Source organism: Typopeltis vanoorti, chromosome 4 (assembly GCF_054136105.1).
Source record: "Typopeltis vanoorti isolate ZY-2024b chromosome 4, IOZ_Tvanoo_1.0, whole genome shotgun sequence".
NCBI lineage: Eukaryota > Metazoa > Arthropoda > Arachnida > Uropygi > Thelyphonidae > Typopeltis > Typopeltis vanoorti.
In genome coordinates this window covers 162,928,683-162,950,336 of record NC_143552.1, presented here as the reverse complement: position 1 = coordinate 162,950,336, position 21,654 = coordinate 162,928,683, and the positions used below count along the sequence as shown (strand labels likewise).

The following is a 21,654-nucleotide window of genomic DNA, read 5'->3' as shown; positions in this document are numbered from 1 at the left end:
CTGATGGTTTACAGTGCTGTAGAACTGTTTTTATAGAAACCATTTATAAAACTTTTCAAGTCACTCTAGACATCTAAAAATCAGCTTTGTGATCTTGCACTGGATGATATTCTTGTGGTAGATATCTCACAAACATTTGTATTTGCAATGAGATTTGAACCTGCAACCTATTCCACTTGGCCAACTACACTGGCAAGTAGTTTATATTGTGGTGGTGGTGGGGGAGGCTTTTTTTGTTAGTGGTTAGAAGCAAGTTTGCCGATTTTGTGATAGCTGACCACAAGGAACAGAGAGAGAGTGTGTGAAATTTTGTTTTCTTTTGTGTAAAACTGCAGCTAAAACTGTTGTTATGCTTTGGCTAAGGACTACGCTTTAGGTAAAACACAGGTCTATGAGTGGTTTTCCCTTTTCAAAAATGGGAACATATCAGGTGAAAACCAACCAACGATCTGACCAACCTTCAACAAGCAGAAATGATGAAAGCATCGAAAAGGTTTTCCAGGCAATCAGTGAAGATCGCCGAAAGACCGTTGAGCAAGTTTCCAAAGAGATGAATTTGTCATGAAGTTCATGCCAACGAATTTAACAGAAGATTTGCAAATGAAACGTGTTTGCTAAATTTGTTCCTCATTTGTTCACAAAAAAACAACATAGCAGTTGTTCCCTGTTCTCTCTATTCACCTGCTGTCACGGATAAAGAAAACCATGAAAGGACAGCAATTCATTGATGTGGACGAAGTGAAAGAAAAGTTGCTGGAGGCCATTAACAGTATTCCAGTTGAACACTTCCAGAACTGATGCCAGCAGTAGAAAAAATGTTGGGACAAGTGTAGTGACTTACATGGAGAGTACTTTGAATGAGACTAGAATATGGTATTATAAACGTTAATAAAATATTTTTAATAAGATAAGTCCAGTTATATTTTGGGTATCCCTTCGTGCTTCATTTGCATTTTTAAGTAGAAGATTGATTTGCAAATCGTGATTTACATCTTACAGATCTAATATTTCAAACATGGTTACCTCTTCCTGTTGTGAGATCAGCAAAACTTAGATCTGTATAATATTTGTTGTGAATTAAAAATCTGGTCTCTGAAACCTTATTTGGTTTGAACCAGCTTTGTTCTTCACCATTTCTTACTGTAAAATCTCTAACATGAATCACTTTTCTTTCTCTTTTTATATCAACAGGCTTCTTCTAATGGCAAGAAAATTCTCTGCTATTTTCCATATTAGAATTTTCAGTTGGATCATAATGCAATGAATCGTACTTTCAATTTCACTTTTTGAAAATTTCCCACATTCTTACTTGAAAGTGGCTTCCATTCAAGAAGCTCATTTTCATTTTTAGTATTGAATACTGTAGATACCCCTCCTTTCCCTGATTTGTGTTCTCCAAAATCTAAGTTGTGATTTCGAATTGAAGAAAGAGTACTGTAAAAAACCAAAGATGATAAAGGTGACATTAAACTAAAGATAAAGATATACTATAAGTTTGGAGTAATTATTTGACTGCTTGTTAAATGAAACAAGCAGTAACAAACAGAAAATTATTTTTACATGGGCATTATAATGGAAGCCAGTGACCTCCATTAAAGTCATTGGCTTCATTGGAAGTCATGCGCTTTTAGCCTCTTGTCATAGGAAGCACTCCATACACCAGTCACCATAGCCTCCAGAACAAGAATAATCTCCACATCAGTGGTCACTATTAATAGTTTAGATCAATACTTGAGGTAAACAAAAGTTGGTAGACACCTAAAATATGGACAAGCAACTGGAATAAATGATATTAGATGAAATGTTTACATCTGAGAGTATATAAATTTTACATTAAATACATTGTAATTCAAGTGGCCAAATTTCAGATGATTGGAGGAGAGCTTTCATGGTACCCATCTATAAAAAGAAATAAAACACTATTAAATGTGTGAATTACAGAGAATTTTTGTACTGTGTCCTGGGGTACTCCAGGTAAGGTGCAAGTAATCTCAAGTATGCAGACAAAAATTTGTATTTAAGTTTAGGACCTGAAAAGAGGCATATGATTAGGTGTATAGAGAAAAGTTGCTTAAAACACTATAGTGTTGTAGGATTTTAAACAATAAATGAAGCATTATACAGAACAAAATTTAGCCCTTTAAGTTGTTAGATTTGAAGGAAATACAGGAAGATGGCATGACATAAAATCATATGTAAGACAAGGGTGCAGACTTTCTCTGCTGTAATGTGTCTTATACATGATAAACTTAACATCAAAATTGAAGATATTCAATTCTGCTGTATACAAATAATGTTATACTCCTAAATAAATACAGTACAAGTCTTTAGGATTCCTTAAATATTGAATGGCTGCCATAACAAATTTAGTATTATAATCAATAAAAAGACAAAACTGTGAAAGACAGGCAGGACAACAGAAAATATCAGCTGCATTCTCAATGGAGAACAACCTATAGAACAAGTAAAATATTTCAGTTATTTACATGTCACCTTCACTTTTAGTGAAGATCACCATCATCAAATTCCTGACATGTACCTTCAAGGGATATACAGAATATGATAGTACCACATGAAGAATTTGCATCATTACTCACTTCCTATCTACAATTTTCCTCCAAATCAGTCTGGAGGAAAGATCAAGATTCCAACATTATCAGATCTTATATTTCTGTCTTCTAAGACACTTTTTACTGTATCAATCCACTATCTTGATCTTCCTCTGGGTCTTTTTCTTGCCAACTTGGCAGAGAACACTCGTTTTGCTAATCTTTCCTCTCTCATTCTGTTTAAGTGACCATACCACCTGAGATTAGCTCTGCTAACATTTCTGGATGCTGACAATGTAAAGTTCTTTCCTAATATCCTCGATTTTAATATTATATTGCCATTGATGCCATTTGTTCATGCCCCTAATCTTTCTCAGGACTCTCATATCCATAACATTGTCTTGTATACAGCTAATTTTGTGTTTTGACTAATTTCTCTCTTATTCCATATAAATTTATTCAGTTGACTTCCTACCATACCAGTTTTGTGGATTCTGTTGTCTGTTTCCATATTTAATTTACCATCTTCACTAAAAATCTTGCTTAAGTAGCTGAAATGTTTTACTTGTTCTATAGGTTCTCCATTTACAATGCAGTTGATATTTTCAATGCTTCTGCCTATTTTCGTCGTCTTTGACTTGTTATTGCTGACCTTTATACCATATCTATTACAACAGTTATTCAATTTAGTCAGGAAATCTTGGAGACTTGTAGCTTATTTATTTAGAAGTATAACATCATCTGCATAGAGCAAAGAACTGAGATTAACATATCCAATTTTGATATGAGGTTTAATACCACTTTCCTTCATAATGTGATCCATATAGATGATGAATAACAGAGGGGATAATGTACATCCTTTCTGACACCAGATTTAACATTAAACCATCTTCCTGTACTTCTTTCAATTCTAACTACTGACTTGCAATTCAAATACAGACTAGGTATTGCTTGAAATAATGCCCCATTGACATCATATAACTGTATTGTTTTTTTTGAATAGCTTCTCTTTTGGTACCTTGTCATATGCCTTTTCCAGATCGACAAAACTTAAATACAGATCTTTGTTAATTTCTCATGATTTCTCAACTATTTGTTGTAAAGTGAAAATCTGATCCTGAGAGCCTCTATTTGGCCTGAATCCAGCTTGTTCTTCCCCAAGCTTCCTTCCACAATTCTTCTCAACCATTTCTCAAGTATACTTGCATAAATCTTATCAGGAACACTCAGTAGGGAAATACCTTTGTAATTTTCACATCCAGTTTTATTTCCCTTTTTATATATGGGTACTATGAGAGCTCTACTCTAATCATCGGGAATTCCTCCCTCTGTCCTCGCCTTTTGAACTATGCAGTGTAGTGAAGCCACTGTAAGACTTTTATACCTCCATACTTGAGCATTTCTGGTCAAATATCATCATCTACTCCTGCTGCCTTTCCACATTTCAGGCCTTTGATGGCTTTTTCTAAGTATGGATATGCATTCCTGACTGCAATTATGTTGAGTGTTTTTTTACCACTGTGCTATCACTGCTTGTTTCATTTAGCAATTTTTCAAAGTAATTACTCCATACTTCAAGGATATCTTTTACTCCAGTTTTCATGTCACCTTTATCATCTCTAATTCCTTTTCCAGCACTTTTCTCCATTTCTGAGGTTCTTCAACAACCTTCAGAATACCTTGCCACCTTTTTGATATTTTCTTACCAAAGTCTTCTCATGACTTTGGTTTAGCTAGTTTTACAGAGTGTTTAGCTTTCTCACATTTGTCTCTGTATTCTCTAAGAACACAAGCTGATTTATTTGACAGGAACTTTTAATATGCTTTCTTCTTTTCTTCATTGGTTCTTTAACTACCTGTGATAACAATGGAGTTCTGATTTTTCTATCCTTGCAGACAGCCTCACCACATGTGTCTCTGGCTGAATCAGTCAATGTTTTCTTCAGGGCTTGCCACTGAATCTCCAAGGTTTGGTTCTCCTGTTCTCAAACTCTTCATTTTTTCTTGAATAATGTTTGTGTATTTTAGTCTACAGTTCACATCTGAGAGCTGCTCAACTTTTATTTGCTTTAAAACTTTCTTACATGTCAATCTTTTCAATATGCAATTCAGTTTTATCCTGTTCAAGACTAAATAGTGATCACTTCCAATCTCAAATCTGCTGTACACTCTGGTGTCCTGCACCAGGGAGAAAACATCACTATTGACAATAAATAGTCAATGAGGCTTTTCTTATTCCTTTCCTCTTCTCTCCATGTAATTTGTGCACATTTTTATGTTGGAACATGGTGTTAGTAATAACCAGTCATTATTTGTCATTATTATTGGTTTTGCTCTTTTCTCCAAATTTTCCCAAAATATTTTTGTATGTCTGACAATCATTTCCTACTCTGCTATTTAGATCCCCAACAAGGACCAACTTTTCCTTTTTCATTGTGTCAGTTGCTTTTTCTAAAGCTTCAAAAAATTCCTCCACCTCTACCTTAGTAGAACCTTCTGTGGGACCATAGTCACAAATAAGTCTCGTTGTGCAGTTCTCCATTCTGATATTTTCCCGCATCACTCTACTTAAAATTGCCTGCCATTCAAGAAGTTTAGCCTCATGTTTAGTGTTGAATACTATGGCTACTCCTTCTTTTCCTTGATTGTCATTGTCTGAATATAACATTTTGTATTTATTGTTCAGAAAGATCTCACCAGTTTTTGTTCTTGGTTTCCTCTATTATATCGATCTGGTACTTATCCAATTCCTCAGCTATCTCCATTTCTTTGCCATTTAGGCTTCTTATGTTGATAGTACTGATATTGAAATCTGATGTTGCGTTGGATTGTATTTTAGGATTTGTTCCAGTAGCTGACTTTTTGCTGTTTGCCCTGGTTCCTGGCGAAAACAACGGGGGCCTTGTTTAACCGGGCAACTTCTCGACCAGCATGAAATTCTGTCATGTTGCACTATCATTTTATATTTTAGTGAAGATAGAAAATCCAATTTGGAGATGGATTATTAATAGAATAGATAGAGTTGATGGGGTTGAGGAGCCAGTTAAATAAATTTATATGAATAAGAGAGGCAGAACACTAAACTAGCAGAATACAAAACATTGTTCAAAGCAGTTTTACCTTATTTATATAAAAGTTGGCTTAGAAATAAAATAGACTAGGGACACTGCAAAATGAATGTAAGAAATTTTGATATACATATTGTTAATGTGAACATTGTTAACAGTAATAATAGTCTAAATTTATATTTATATATTATTTTTATTTTATTTTAGGTTTGTTAACAACAGGAGTTGTGGTTCTTATTCTCCCTGAAATGGGTAAGTACTGTAATATATAACTGAATTTTATTTTCATTATTGCTTTACCAGCTATTTATAAGTGTACATATAAATTTTGCATTTGCACTTTTTTACTGTGAAAAGTGTTGGTGAAAAACCATAAAACGCCATCTCAAATGACTTTAATCCCTGATCTGTTTGAAATGCACATTATTTCTTTTTTCAGCACTATTTTGTCTATTCTTCTTGCATGTCTTATTGTCTCCATAATGACAGTCACAAGGGTTTGACCTGGATTTGAATCTTACGTTAGATGGATTCATAAATTGTATAAATCCTTGATAAGAGCTTTTCAATTGAAGGGCAGCATAGCTGCTCTCATATACATTGACAAGGTTTTTGCACAATAACACTTACTTTTTTTCTTTTTTTTTTTTTTTTTTTCATTCTGAAAACACTTGTCATAAGAACATACACATAATAGACATATTATACTGGCTTTGTAGCAATATTGCTTTTGCTGCAGTTCCAATCATTCTAGTCTCAGTATCTACATGGCAGAGTTTCAAGGATGACAGTATTTCCTTTTTTTTTTTGGTTCAAGAGACGACTCCTGGATTTGAATTTGTTCTGAGAATCATTACAGAGATAAGTTAGCTCACCTTGTATAAAGGTAGCAAAGTTTTCTTCCCACAAAACAGACAAGCTATCCAGCCAACCTATCTATCCTTTCTCTTTGATAGTTTACAAACTGTGGGATAATTAATAATTGCAATTTTTATCTTTTTCTTTAATATATATGGTGAGTTACATGACAATTCAATCCATCTGTTCTGGGGGGATGAGGAAAAGAATCAGATAGGGGTTTGATCTTCAATTAATCAGTAAAACTTCAAGTAACCTACATCATAAGGATCTTCAGAGTTTTCTGGTTTTAGATATGAACTCAGTGTTCAGATAATCCAGTGAAACTTTAAATAAGATATTGGAAATTGATTTTGATATGTTCTTTTCTTAAAGTCAGATCTTAAGTCATATGTCATCTAACTCACTATATTTACAGTAGAATGAAACTAGTGTTGCAAATACCTTACTTCATGATCTCCCCAAATAGGCTAGTCAGTACAAAAAGTGAAATTGAATTTTATTTGTAATCAGCCGTATTATTGAGAATATATATATATATTGCTGAATTTGTAGTAATGATTTTGAAATGTTACACCTATATTGTGGTGGCATATTATTGTGAATGCAAAACATTATTATTGATTTCTATATGTTTCTCTTAGATATTTACCATGGATTGGTGTAAGTAAATAATGGAATGCAGCCTGTCATGTGTCTTAACTCCTTAGCTGCCACCTCCATAAAGTCTCCAAGGTTGCATTTTTTTGTCCATGAAACAGATATCTGAAATTTCTTGTTTTAGGTGGAGGACAGTAGGTTGTTCCTATATTTCTTGCACTTGAAAACAAAGATTTGTGCAGCAAAGAAATTTTAAGAAATGTTTGATTGCTATTCTGTTTCAGTAATATAAGGCAAATGAAAACGAACCAGAAACTTGAGATGATTCTGCAAGCAATAAAATAACACACAAGTGATTAAAAAATTAAGGCTAACCTTGCTTACAAAATTATGCCTTGTAAATATATTGATTGTAAATTAATTGGTTAATATACTCTGTGCAAAATGCCAGCTGCAAATCCCAATATGGAGGACTTCTGACTGAATGTCCAGTTTCATTTCTTCCTGTGATGCATCATGTATCCACTTAGATACTAAACAAACCAGGATATGAGATGATCACCACCAAGGATTGTGCAGAATAGAAATGAAATTTGCATTAAAAAATGCACTAAAGTTCTGAAAAGAATCAAAGTTGAACATATTTCTAATATGAACTGTAATGATTCATATTAATCAACAAATGCAATTGAGTAAAAAAAAAAAAAATTTTAAAAAAAGTCGAAAGTTTGAAAAATCTGAAGAAAACATTGATCAACCCAGCTAAGGAAGCATGTGGTGAAGCTATCTGCAAGGATACACTCATATTGTGGTGAATTCAAGAAGTAAAAAAAAAAAAAAAAACAATTCATGAAAAGAAGAAATTCTAGAAAGTTCCTCTCTACTCATTTAGCATATCCACTTCAAGAAAGATAGCAGAACTAATAATTTGCATGGTTTGAACTAATCCTCAATCATATAAAACTACTATGGCTTTTGGAGTTCAGTTTCATGGGAGTTACTTATGTGTATACCCTTCCCCACCATAGCTGAATCGTAATGGCAATGCCCTTCGGTTGGAATAACCTACGTTTAATGGAAGAGAATAGAGAGAGACATAATTGGAATTAGTGAGACATAACTGTACCCAAAGAAAAATGGAGAGGTTGATGCTAGGCATCACATTAAAAGATAAGAAGCGAAACACCTGGATAAGAAGCCAGACTGACATCAATGTCATCATTCTTCACCATATGTGACTAAAATGGAAATGGGCTGGACATCTATCCAGAAAAGAAGATGAGCGATGGACCACCATGCTAACAAACTGGATTCCAAAAGAAGGGAAATGAGGCCGAGGACATCCTGAAAGAAGGTGGAGTGATGAATTGTCAAATTTTGTTGGGGAAAATTGGTCAACCATTGCCAAGAACAGAGAAAGGTGGAAAGAACTGGAGGAGGCCTTCATCCATTAGTGGACAGAAAATGGCTGAAAAGAAGAACAAGAACTGTATTGACAATGGCTATGAAAATTTTACAATAAAAATATTAAATGTGTGTCTGGTATTAATATTTTATAACGAATTCTTCTGGTTACGTCTCAATTTTCAGATGAATGCTATATCCGTGTTCCAGATTTTTAATGTTTTTCTTTCTAAGTATTTCAGTGGCTGCTTTATGGATGATCTCCAGTTCTCCATTATTCTATATATTCACCAATTTGGACTTCTTTTGGGTAATCTGTCAATCATGATATAGCATTCTAATACTTTCTTCTTGTAATAGATATACTTTGTATATTTGTTCTATTTCTTGTTTTTTCTTATTTACTTCCTTTCTCCATTTTGCTAGTATTTCTATTTTAGAGACTATTAAGTAATGAACTGAAAAATTTCACTCCTCTGTAAACATCTACATCTCTCACTCATGGAACTAGTTTGTAATTAGTAATGATATAATCAATTATAGATTTTGTTCCTCTGCCATTTCAAGTATATTTATTTATATTCTTTTTTTTGAAATAAAATCCCATTCATGACTTATTTTTCACGGTATTAACAACGCCACAAACACTTTTAACAACAAAGATGTTTTATTAACGCTAATATTTCGCTGATTTTCTAATCAGCATCATCAGAGCACAACACACATGTAAACGCGACAGTGAGTGAGTGAAACAATATAATTGCAAAAGACAAAAGATCTAAAGTCCTATTTTTTGGTGCCCTCTGATGAAAAAAAAAAAAAAACAGTTATCCAGGAGTTTTTCTTAGGATAACCGTCTCCCAAATTTTTGGCAAATTAATGCAACCATATTTGTTAAGGTTGGGAGAATTCTTCAAAGCCATTGCTGACTCAAAAAATAATCTTTCAGATCTATAACGACTCCTAAATAGCACATTTGTTTTCCTCCATCTAATCCTGTGTGAAGGAGTGTCCAAAGCGTGGTCTGCCAGTCCCGACTTGCCATAGTAATAGTAGCGAATGTATCTTTCATGTTCTTCCAGGCGGATGTTCACTGATCTTCCTGTTTGCCCATAATAGGCCAAGTCACAGTCACATGGAACTTCATACACTCCTGGGTGTGCTAAAGGGTGAAGTTTATCCTTTGGCGAGCGGATCAGAGTTGCCAGCTTGACATGAGGTTTGAAGGTGGTGCGAAGGCCATGTTTCAACAATACTTTGGCTATCTTTTCCAATGTACCTCTGATATAGGGAATAGAAATGGTCATGTTGTATTCTTGTGTATTAGGGGAGGGCAGAGTAATGGACCTATGTAGTATTTTATCTATTTTGTAGGGATTGTAGCCGTTGGCTAAGAACGTATGGTGCAGGTACTGGAGTTCAGTGGTCAGACCTGTATCGTTAGAACAAATGGCTCTGGCTCTGTGTGTAAGTGTTTTTAAAATGCCGTACTGTTGGACTGGATGATGATGTGATTGTTTATGTAGGTATCTTCCTGTGTGTGTAGGCTTTCTGTAAATAGAAAAAGATAGTGAACCATCTGAAAGGCGGGTGACTAATGTGTCAAGAAGAAATGGTAAACAGTTATTTGATTCTTTTTCTACTGTGAAGTGAATTTTGGGGTGTTGGCTGTTTAGGTAGGTGACAAAAGCATCCAAAGTGTCTTGTCCATGGGGCCAGATGGCAAATACATCATCTACATAGCGCAACCACACTTGTGGCTTGTATGTAGCTGTGGTTCACTCACTCACTGTCGCGTTTACATGTGTGTTGTGCTCTGAGGATGCTGATTAGAAAATCAGCGAAATATTAGCGTTAATAAAACATCTTTGTTGTTAAAAGTGTTTGTGGTGTTGTTAATACTGTGAAAAATAAGTCGTGAATAACCATCAACGCCTAAGCTTATCTGTTAGTTTGAAATAAAGTATTGGTTATTTTAAAATTATTGAAAGTACAGAAGTCTAATAGTTCTTGACCATTGTTATTCATGCAAATTTCTCCATATTTTCCTAAGAAATTTAGGATTGGATTATCTCCAACTATAGCATTAAGAGCATTAAGATTTCCTGCTGTTAATATATAGTCATTTTTATTACATTTATTTAACTGATTTTGTAGTTCCTCATAAAACTATTTAGAATCCTCTTTCCTACCTGAAGAAAGTAGGAAAGGGGATTCCTACCTGATATAATTACCGTATTTTTCCATGTATAAGGCAATACTTTTTTCTAAAATTTTTAGACCAAATATTGGGGGTCGTCTTATACATAAGGGGGGGGGGGATAACTGGTTGAGAGACCCGTGGTTGGCATGGTGAAACTGTTGATACCTTGTCTCCATGAACAGGCTTCCGCCAATCACTAGCCCTTGTTAACTCTGTCGATTGACGTTATTAACGGCTGATTCTGAATAAACCAATCGGAACTCTGTAAGCATTCATATCTGCAACTCGTCAGGGTAAGTTAATACAGTATTTTGAGCACTAGCCCATAAAAATGTCTGAAAATAAAAAAAGATTGTCATATTCTTCAAAATTCAAGTTAAAAGTTGTCAATTACTTAAAAATATTACCTAATTACTAAATGTACTTTGAATATTTAAAAAATATGTCAAATGTGTTCTGTTTTATGTTTAAAATATTGCTTTCTTAATTTTGAGTTCAAAAAAGTAGGGTTCATCTTATACATGGAAAAATACTGTAAATATCATATACTCCTATGATATTTAAGTAGCTAAAATTCTAAAAGAATGTAGTGGAAGAGATGCTAACTATGAATGGAGAGACATAATGGGAATTAGTGAGACATGGCGGACAAGAAATAAAAAAATTGAAAGGGATAACTGTATCCATTCAGGAAGTGATAAACACACAAGGTGATGGAATCGTGATGAAGAAAGGAATGTCCAAAACTATTCTTGGATAGTGGCCTGTGACACAGTCATACTAATCAAACCTGGAGGAAAACCTTTTGATATTGGTATTCTCCAGGTATCTACATCTACCGACAACCATTGTGATGAAGAGGTTGAAGAGTTTTATGAGGAGATGCGAAAGGTTTTAAAAAAGATAAAGAAAGATGGTATCCTGATTGTTATGGGGGACTTAAATGTGAAAGTTGGATCTGCAGGAAGAAGAGTGTCCCCAGTAATCGGTAACTTTGGACTACTTGATATCAATGACAGAGGTTAGAGGTTAAATGAGTTTTGTGAGCAAAACGATCTGATAATAATAAGTACCTCCTTTCAGCAACTAAAACAAATGACTATATACTTGAAAAAGCATAGATGGTAAAGTCAGAAACCAAATTGATTGTATAATGATTAGAAAAAAGATTTCAACATAGTGTCGCGCAAACAAAAACATACCCAAGAGCAGATATAGACTCAGACCACATTCTAGATGTTTCATTTAGAGCCAGGGGTGTCCAGCCCATGGCCCTGGACTGTTAGTAATGCAGTCCCATAAGATCTTAAACTTCTAACATTATTATGCGATTTTTAGCAATATTTTTTATGACTCTGTTGCACGGACTGCATGGTTGACAACAGAATGCTTTGTAGGGAAGGGTAAAGTGTGGTGCTAACTTCTCCTCCTGCTCCTCTTCATCACAATGGTTGTTGGTAGGTGTAGATACCTGAAGGATACCAATGTCAAAAGGTTTTCCTCCAGGTTTGATTAGTATGATTGTATCACAGGCCACTATCCAAGAATAGTTTTGGACATTCCTTTCTTCATCACGATACTTGCCACACACACACACACACACACAGTTAGTCAGATCGAAACCTGCATGTATCAGACATTACATGCACTTGTGCGACTTGGCTAGTAAGACACAGCGATTACTGATAATATTTCAACCTACTTACATGTTCATCTTCCTGTAAAGACAGGCATTTTTGTCATTAAACAGATATATAGGTATTCATTTTTAATTATTAAACTTGAGCTTCTTGTGTTATTTCATAAAATAATTTAATAAGTTAAAATAATTTTTAGCAGCTGTGGTATAGAAAGTACAAAAATTTATCAAATAGTTTTTTGCGCTTGATAGTGTTATAATTATATTTACAACATTGCTAATACTATAAAAATAAATAGTTATTTAATTATTATTATTTTTTTACTCCAGCATGCATTCAATGTAGTCTCAAAAGAAAGCAGAATCAAAAAAAAAAAATTGTGGATGAAGGAAGAGTGTTCGATAAAAAAAAGTGGACAAATGAAACTTTTTTGCTGAGAAAAATAACAAGGCACTATGCTTGATTTGTTTGGAAATCATGTCAGTTTTCAAAGATTATAATTGGAAAAGACATTATATGCAAAGACATGCTTCCAGACTCGATGTATATCAAGGAATGTTTCATAATGACAAAATAGAGAAACTGAAAGAAAGTCTGTCATTTCAACAAAGTTTTTTCAAGGAAGTTACAGCTCAGACTGTATTATAAAAGCTAGTTATGTAGTAGCAAATCTGAATGCAAAAAAAATCTAAACCATTTACTGATGGTGAGTTTATTAAACAATGTATGGAAAGAGTGTTGCAGATATAATTTGTCCTCATAAAAATAAAAACTGGTTTTCTAAAATCAGTTTGTCTCACCAAACTATAGCTAGGCAAATTGAAGAAATAGGGAAATCTCTATTTCCCTATTTCGGTGCCCAGTCGGTGTTTGCTAAGCAAACCTGGATATCTTTTCAGATGTGCCTTTAATGTACGGGATGGTGATAGTTTTGTTGTAGTCTTCTGTGATAGATAGTGGGGGGATTTGTGGGTATCATTTAGTATTTTATCTATCTTATGGGGATTATAGCCATTGGTTAGGAACGTGTGGTGCATGTGAGAAGTTCAGCAGTGAGTGCAATGTCATTGGAACAGATTGTTCTAGCTCTATGGATAAGTGTTTTTAAGATACCATATTGTTGAGAAGGGTGATGGTGTGATTGTTTGTGTAAATATCTCCCTGTATGTGTGGATTTTCTATAAACCGAAAATGATGAGGAACTTTCTGAAAGACGTGTAATTAGTGTGTCCAGGAAGGGCAGGCAGTCATTGGCTTCTAGTTCCATTGTAAAGTGGATTTTAGGGTGCTGGCTATTTAGATGCACTGAAAATGTATTCAATGTGTCTGAGCCATGTAGCCAAATATCAAACACATTACCAACATAGCGTAGCCAGAGACTAGGTTTGAGAGTGGCTGTGTTGATAGCCAGCTTTTCTAGATGTTCTATGTAGAAGTTGGCTATTGGGGGATCCCATAGCTATCCCATCTAGTTGTTTGTATATTTTCCCTTTCCATGTAAAATAACCTGCCTGTACTATGAATTTAAATAGCTGAAATATATCGGGGAAATTGTGAATTTAGTAAGCTAAGTGTTTCAGTCAATGGTACATTAGTAAATAGTGAGATGATATCAAAACTCACCATTAAGTCTGAACCATTTAAGGTGCAGTTTTCTCAAATACTTTTTAGGTGGGTAGAATTTTTAACAACAGAGGGAGAATTGTTTGTGCAAGAGGCTAGTAGTTTGGCTAAATGTTTAGATAGTTTAAATATCATCATCATCAAATTCCTGCCATGTACCCTCAAGGGGTGTACTGGATATGATAGTACTACATGAAAAATTTACATCATTACTAACTTCCTATCTACAATTTTCCTCCAAATCAGTCTGTTACTTGTCAAGACTCCAACATTACCAGATCTTATATTTCTATCATCTAAGGCACATTGTACCGTATCAATCCACCTATATCTTGGTCTTCCTCTGGGTCGTTTTCCTGCCAACCTGGCAGAGAACACTTGTTTTGCTAATCTTTCCTTGCCCATTCTGTTTAAGTGACCATACCACCTGAGATTAGCTCTGCTAATGCATTACTGGATGCCGACAATGTCAAATTCTTTCCTAATATCCTCTTTTTTAATATGATATTGCCATTGATGCCATTTGTTCACGCCTATAATCTTTCTCAGGACTCTCATATCTGCGGTCTCTAGTCTTTGGTCAAGTGTTTTACTTCTGACCCAGCTCTCAGATCCATAAGTTAAAACTGGTTTGAACACTGTCTTGTATACAGCTAATTTAGTGTTCCGACTAATTTCTCTCTTATTCCATATGAATTTATTCAATGGACTTCCTACCATACCAGCTTTGTTGATTCCGTTGTCTATTTTCATATTTAATTTACCATCTTCACTAAAAATTGTGCCTAAGTAGCGGAAATGTTTTACTTGTTCCATTCTCCATTCACAACACAGTTGACATTTTGAATGATTCTGCCTATTTTCATCGTCTTTGTCTTTTTATTGCTGGCCTTCATACCATATCTATTACAACAGTTATTAAATTTAGTCAGAGAATCTTGCAGGCTTGTAGCGGATTTATTTAGAAGTATAACATCGTCTGCATACAGCAAAGAGCTGAAATTAACATCTCCAATTTTGATATCAGGTTTAATACCACTTTCCTTCATAGTGTGATCCATATAGATTCTCCAGTTTTCATGTTACCTTTATCACTCATAATTCCTTTTACAGCACTCTTTCCTCCATTCCTAAGCTTCTTCAACAACCTCCAGAATATTTTGCCACCTTCTTGATATTTATTTTCTATGTTCTTGCCAAAGTCCTCCCATGACTTTTGTTTGGCTAGTTTTACTCACTGTTTAGCTTTCTTACATTTGTCTCTGTATTCTCTAAGAGCACAAGCTGTCTTATTTGCCAGGAACTTTTGATATGCTTTCTTCTTTTCCTTCACTGCCTCTTTAACTTCTTGTGTCCACCTTGGAGTTCTAATTTTTCTATCCTTACAGATAACTTAACCACATACCTCTCTAGCTGAATCAATCAGGGTTTTATTCAAGGCTTGCCACTGAATCTCCAAGGTTTGGTTCTCCTGTTCTCTAACTCTTTCATTTTTCCTTCAATAATCTTTGTGTATTTTAGTCTACAGTTCACATCTGAGAGCTGCTCAACTTTTATTCGCTCTAAAACTTTCTTATATGTCATTCTTTTCAATATGAAATTCAATTTTATCCTGCTCAAGACTAAATAGTGATCACTTCCAATTTCAAATCCTCTGTACACTCTGGTGTCCTGCACCAGGGAGAAAACATCACTATCAACAATAACATAGTCAATGAGACTTTTCTTATTCCTTGCCTCTTCTCTCCATGTGAATTTGTGCACATTTTTATGTTGGAACATGGTGTTAGTAATAACCAGTTCATGTCCTGAGCAGAAATCCAACAGGTATTTGCCATTATTATTAGCTTTGCTCTTTTCTCCAAATTTTCCCAAAACATTTTTGTATGTCTGACAATCACTTCTTACTCTGCTATTTAAATCCCCAACAAGGACCAACCTTTCCTTTTTCATTGTGTCAGTAGCTTTCTCTAGAGCCTCAAAAAATTCCTCCACTTCTACCTTTGTAGAACCTCCTGTGGGACCATAGGCACAAATAAGTCTCATTGTCCAGTTCCCCATTCTGATATTTCCCCAAATCACTCTACTTGACACTGCCTGCCATTCAAGAAGATGAGCCTCGTATTTTGTGTTGAATACCATGGCTACTCCTTTTACTTGATTGTCATTTCCTGAAGATAACATTTTGTATTTATTGCTCAGAAAGATATCACCAGTTTTTGTCTTTTTTGTTTCAGTCACCCCTATTATGTCGATCTGGTACTTATCTAATTCCTCCGCTAGCACCATTTCTTTGCCATTCAGGCTTCTTATGTTGATATTACCGATCTTTAACTCTGGTGATGTTGAGTTGGGGTGTGCTTTCAGATTTGTTCCAGTAGCTGGCTTTTCGCTGTTTGCCCTGGTTCCCTGGCGAAAACAACAGGGGCCTTGTTTAACCGGATGACACCCCAGCCAGCATGAAATTTTGTCATGTTGTACCATCATTTTCTATATTGGTTTAAGCCAATAAGAATACAATTTGGTCGGCTAAATTACAAATTGCCAGCCCCTCCTCATTCGTTCAGTATCCAGGTTGATACCCAACAGGTTGCACCACGAGAAGGTGAGGATTGGACATTAGGTCAGAAGCCCTGGTCGGTTCTCCGCATTCCTTTAAAGGCTATGTGGAGGTCTGCTCTCAGTTATACAGCTTTTACCCTTAAGCTTGTAGGACTGTTTATACTATCTACAATAGGGCGTAAAGGCGTACCTTGTTTGTGGATTTTTGGAGCTCCATATATTCTGGGTGTTTTAACATGAAAGGGTTTGAGCTTTTTGACTGTTTCTTTTGGCCAGGAAATGACTTTGTTCAATAACTTGCACACGTTATTCTTTTGTGAGTTGGTGGGATCTCGATTTATGATTTGATATGTTGACCGGTCTTGGAGAAGTGTGTGCATTTTGCTTTCATATTCTGTTATATATACTGATATATTTCAGCTATTTAAATTCACAGTATAGGCAGGTTATTTTACATGGAAAGGGAAAATATAGAAACAATTAGATGGGACAGCTATGGGATTCCCCTTTTTTTCCCCTTAGACAACTTCTACATAGAACATCTGGAAAAGCTAGCTATCAACACAGCCACTCTCAAACCTAGTCTCTGGCTATGCTATGTTGGTAATGTGTTTGCTATTTGGCCACATAACCCAGACACATTGAATACATTTTTAGTGCATCTAAATAGCCAGCACCCTAAAATCCACTTTACAATGGAACTAGAAGCCAATGACTGCCTGCCCTTCCTGGACACACTAATCACACCTCTTCCAGAAGGTTTCTTATCATTTTCGCTGTATAGAAAACCCAGGGAGATATTTACACAAACAATCACACTATCACCCTTCTCAACAATATGGTAATTTAAAAACACTAACCTATAGAGCTAGAGCAATTTGTTTCAATAATATTGCTCTCACTGCTGAACTTTCTCACCTGCATCACACTTTCCTAACCAGTGGCTATAAAGCCCATAAGATAGATAAAATACTAAATGCTACCCACAAATCCCCCCCCCCCACTATCTACCACAGAAGACTACAAGAAAACTATCACCATCCCGTACATTAAAAGCACATCTGAAAAGATATCTAGGTTGCTTAGCAAACACCGACTGCGCACCGTATTTAAACCTTATGTGAAATTGGCAACTCTCATCCATTCACCTAAGGACAGATTCACTCCTTTATCACATCCAGGAGTCTATGGAGTGCCCTGTTCTTTTCATCGAGCCTTCTACGGTGAACACACAAAATATGTCCAACACTTTTACTATGGCAAGTTGGGTCTGGCAGACCATGCTTTGGATACCCCAGCACACAGGATCAATTGGAAAAAAACAAAAGTACTGCACAGAAGCTTCTACAAGTCAGAGAGGTTGTTCCTGGAATTAACAAACCTTAACAAGTATGGCTGTATTAATCTACCAAAGATTTGGGAGATGGTCATTCTAAGACTAAATTAATATTTATTTATTTTAATATATATATATATATATATATAGATATATATATTTTTTTTCAAAACTTTGGACTACTGTTTTTTTATATATATATATATATATATATATATTTATATAACTTAGATGGAGCCATATTAGGACTTTAGTCTTGTGTTGCATGCTGCAATTACTTATACTCGCCCCACTGTTACACCGAATTGTAGTTGTCTCGCATTTGTAACAAACTGTTTTGTGTGTTCTGAAGATGCTGGATATAATATCAGCAAAATATTAGCTTTTAAGTTAATAAAAATGGTTATTTTCTTATCAATCTGTGTTCGTATCAATACCGTTTAAATCCAATTCAACACATAACTATACATAAAAATATAACGGAAAAACTCACGTAGAAAAATTATTTAATGGTATAATTTTTCTACGTGAGTTTTTCCGTTATATTTTTATGTATAGTTATGTCTACTCACGGTTTACCTCTTTTAAAACTTAATTCAACACATATTTATGAAAGTGGGTATGTTTGTAATAAACTCAGGAATTCTATCTTTATAGTTGAATGTAGAGATTACTGACCAATAAACGTGTAACAAGCTATGAAATAAAATTACTGTTATGAATTTTATTGGCAAGAATAAATTCAAAAACAGGAAAGGAAATAAAGGATATTCAAAGTGGACTTATGAGAAAGATGTTTATCTTTATTTTTAGAGATTATAACAAAGTATTTGGTAGTGTCCACCATAAGAAATTAATATAAACATCAATAATGAAAAAAATAAACAGGAATATGACACAAGAGATTGATATTCTATATATATTGGAACCAAACTGCAAACACAAAAATCAACAATAAACTGTGAAACCCTTTCTAAATACAAAAATGTGTTAGGCAGATATGTGTGCTTTCTCCTCTTCCATTCAACCTCTAAAGTGAAGAAATTTTTGAAAGTTTGGAAGAATGGGAGAGAGTAAAAATAGGAGGAAGAAGTATAAATCTTCATTGTGCAGATAATACTGTATTAATTGCTGCAAGAGAGAGAGGAAGGCTTGCAAAAGTTAGAGCAAATAAATACACAGAGTAAAAAAAAATGGCATTATATTAAATTCCAAGAAAACTAAAGTTATGATAGTAAGCAGAGAAAAATATACCCTACCTAAAGTTAAAAATCAAAGTAGAAAACCAAATTATTACACAAGTCAGATGTTAGTTATGCCATTTAATTACAGAGGATGGAAAATGCAAAAGTGATTAAGAGAATAGAATTATAGTGCATAGATTAAGAGAATAGAAATTGCAAAATCAACCTTTAACAATATGAATATAAAGTATGAAAGTCTTCAAAAAGATATTTTAGAGGGAAGAATTGAAGGCAAGTGAAAAAAAAAAAAAAGTAAGACAGTGACATGTGGTTGAAAAATATAAAGGAGTGGATGGGCCTGATCTATGCACAGAGCAAGAGAGTGGCCAAGACAAAAAGTATATGGAGATCCATAGTAGCCAAGCTCCTTTGAGAGATGACACTTGATAGTACATCTAGAAAACAAAGAACCTCGATAAGAGCTTTTCAGTTAAGGTAATATGGCATATCTCATACAGATATGGCAGGCTTTCCTTCCTGGAAACTAAAATTTCTCGTCTCACTAAACAGACGTTGGCAGAAAATGCGTGTGATTGACAGACACGTGGATAGGATGTGTCTGTCAATCACATGCATTTTCTGCAGATAGCATTAACCACCTTATCATACCACTCATTAGGTTTCTTAAAGCTTAATTACTTGGCTGTGACAGACCACTGATAACAAATAAGGGAAGATAAAGATTAAAACATGTATAATAAATTTAGTTTAATCCTTTATCCAAGTGTGTGCAAACAAAGTTTGCGCCTGAAAGTATCTTCAGGACTGGGGCAAAGTGGAGCAAGCTACCAACACTCCTATCTCAGTATCTCCCATAATGCAAAACACATCTCCTTGCGGATATGTATAATGTCATGCATTAAGGGAAGGGCCACTACCCAGACTAGTTTTGACCTTTATTGAGTTCTCTTCAGTGGGAGCCAGGCCCAAGTGGAGATACCAGGCAGAAGCATTAGCAAGGTCATCTCCTCCTCCTATAGGAGCTGCCAAACGGTGTGCCACCTTTTTATTAAATTACTCTGGATTTAGAGAAAGATGTAGAAAGTTTATTTTTCACTTGGTCAGATTATAATAAATTTAGTTTAATTCTTTATCCAAGTGTGTGCAAACTAAGTTTATACCTGAAAGTATCTTCAGGACTGGGGCAAAGTGGTACACCACCATGCAACTCCTTGCAAAGGTGAAGCAAGCTACCAATACTCCTATCTCAGTATCTCCCATAATGCAAAACACATCTCCTTGCAGATATGTATAATGTCATGCATTATGGGAAGGGCCACTACCCAGACCTTTATTGAGGTCTCTTCAGTGGGAGCCAGGCCCAAGTGGAGATACCAGGCAGAAGCATTAGCAAGGTTATCTCCTCCTCCTATAAAGTGTTGTACCACTTTGCCCAAGTCCTGAAGATACTTTCAGGTGCAAATTTTGTTTGCACACACTTGGATAAAGGATTAAACTAAATTTATTATAGTCTGACCAAGTGAAAAATAAACTTTCTACATCTTTCTCTAAATCCAGAGTAATTTAATAAAAAGGTGGCACACCGTTTGGCAGCTCCTATAGGAGGAGATGACCTTGCTAATGCTTCTGTCTGGTATCTCCACTTGGGCCTGGCTCCCACTGAAGAGACCTCAATAAAAGTCAAAACTGGTCTGGGTAGTGGCCCTTCCCTTAATGCATAACATTAGACATATCCTCAAGGAGATGTGTTTTGCATTATGGGAGATACTGAGATAGGAGTGTTGGTAGCTTGCTCCACCTTTGCAAGGAGTTGCCTGGTGTTGTACCACTTTGCCCCAGTCCCGAAGATACTTTCAGGCGCAAACTTTGTTTGCACACACTTGGATAAAGGATTAAACTAAATTTATTATAGTCTGCCCAAGTGAAAAATAAACTTTAAACATTAAAACATGTACATGCACTAGTAAGTTTAATGATAGTTTTAAGCCAGTGATGGCATCTGGTTTTTTTAAATTAAATATTTTCATCATTACTCTCAAGTTAAAGTAGTCAAAAGATGGTTACAATCAACATTTAAATTTTCATAGTTGAAATTTTTGAAAGAGTGGAAATTAACAAGTCCTCATATGACTTAGCAGCTGAAAACTGATTTAGCAGTTACAGGCCAGTTTATGATGATTCTCATGAGCCATTCAGATGTTTTAGTTGTTGTTCTCCTATCCCATTTAATGTCAAAAGTTTCAATAGCATCTTTTCAAAGCTTGAAACTGACATGTTGGTTGGTTGGGTGTTGTTCTTCAACGTATACGCTCTGTAAAATAGATTTTGCAATGCTACAGTTGTTTGAGGTTACTCCCAACTAGTAAAACAAATGCAGTGCTTGGTAGCAAATGACTTGGTACGTTATTTTATCTTATGACTAGTGCAGAAATGCTTTGATTTTACTTTGCATCTATGTATGTATGTATCTGTGAGTTAGCCAATTTACTGATTTATTTATTAATTTATTCCTTCTTTAGGAGTGCAAAGCTTTGTATTTTTTATTGCTGGGGCAATATGCTTCATTCCAGGTGGTAAGTTATGGATTCTGATTTAAGTATAAACCC

General features: G+C 35.0%; 1 protein-coding gene across 1 annotated transcript in view; it reads left to right on the top strand.

Annotated features, from left to right (window-relative positions):
* The window catches only part of LOC150107812 (transmembrane protein 134), a 135,537-nt gene that overhangs the window by 90,336 nt on the left and 23,547 nt on the right, over positions 1-21,654 (top strand). The window contains exons 4-5 of the mRNA XM_090391574.1: positions 5,825-5,869; positions 21,568-21,621. Of these exons, the coding sequence (XP_090247700.1) occupies positions 5,825-5,869; positions 21,568-21,621 (99 nt within the window). The remainder of the gene's footprint in view (positions 1-5,824; positions 5,870-21,567; positions 21,622-21,654) is intronic.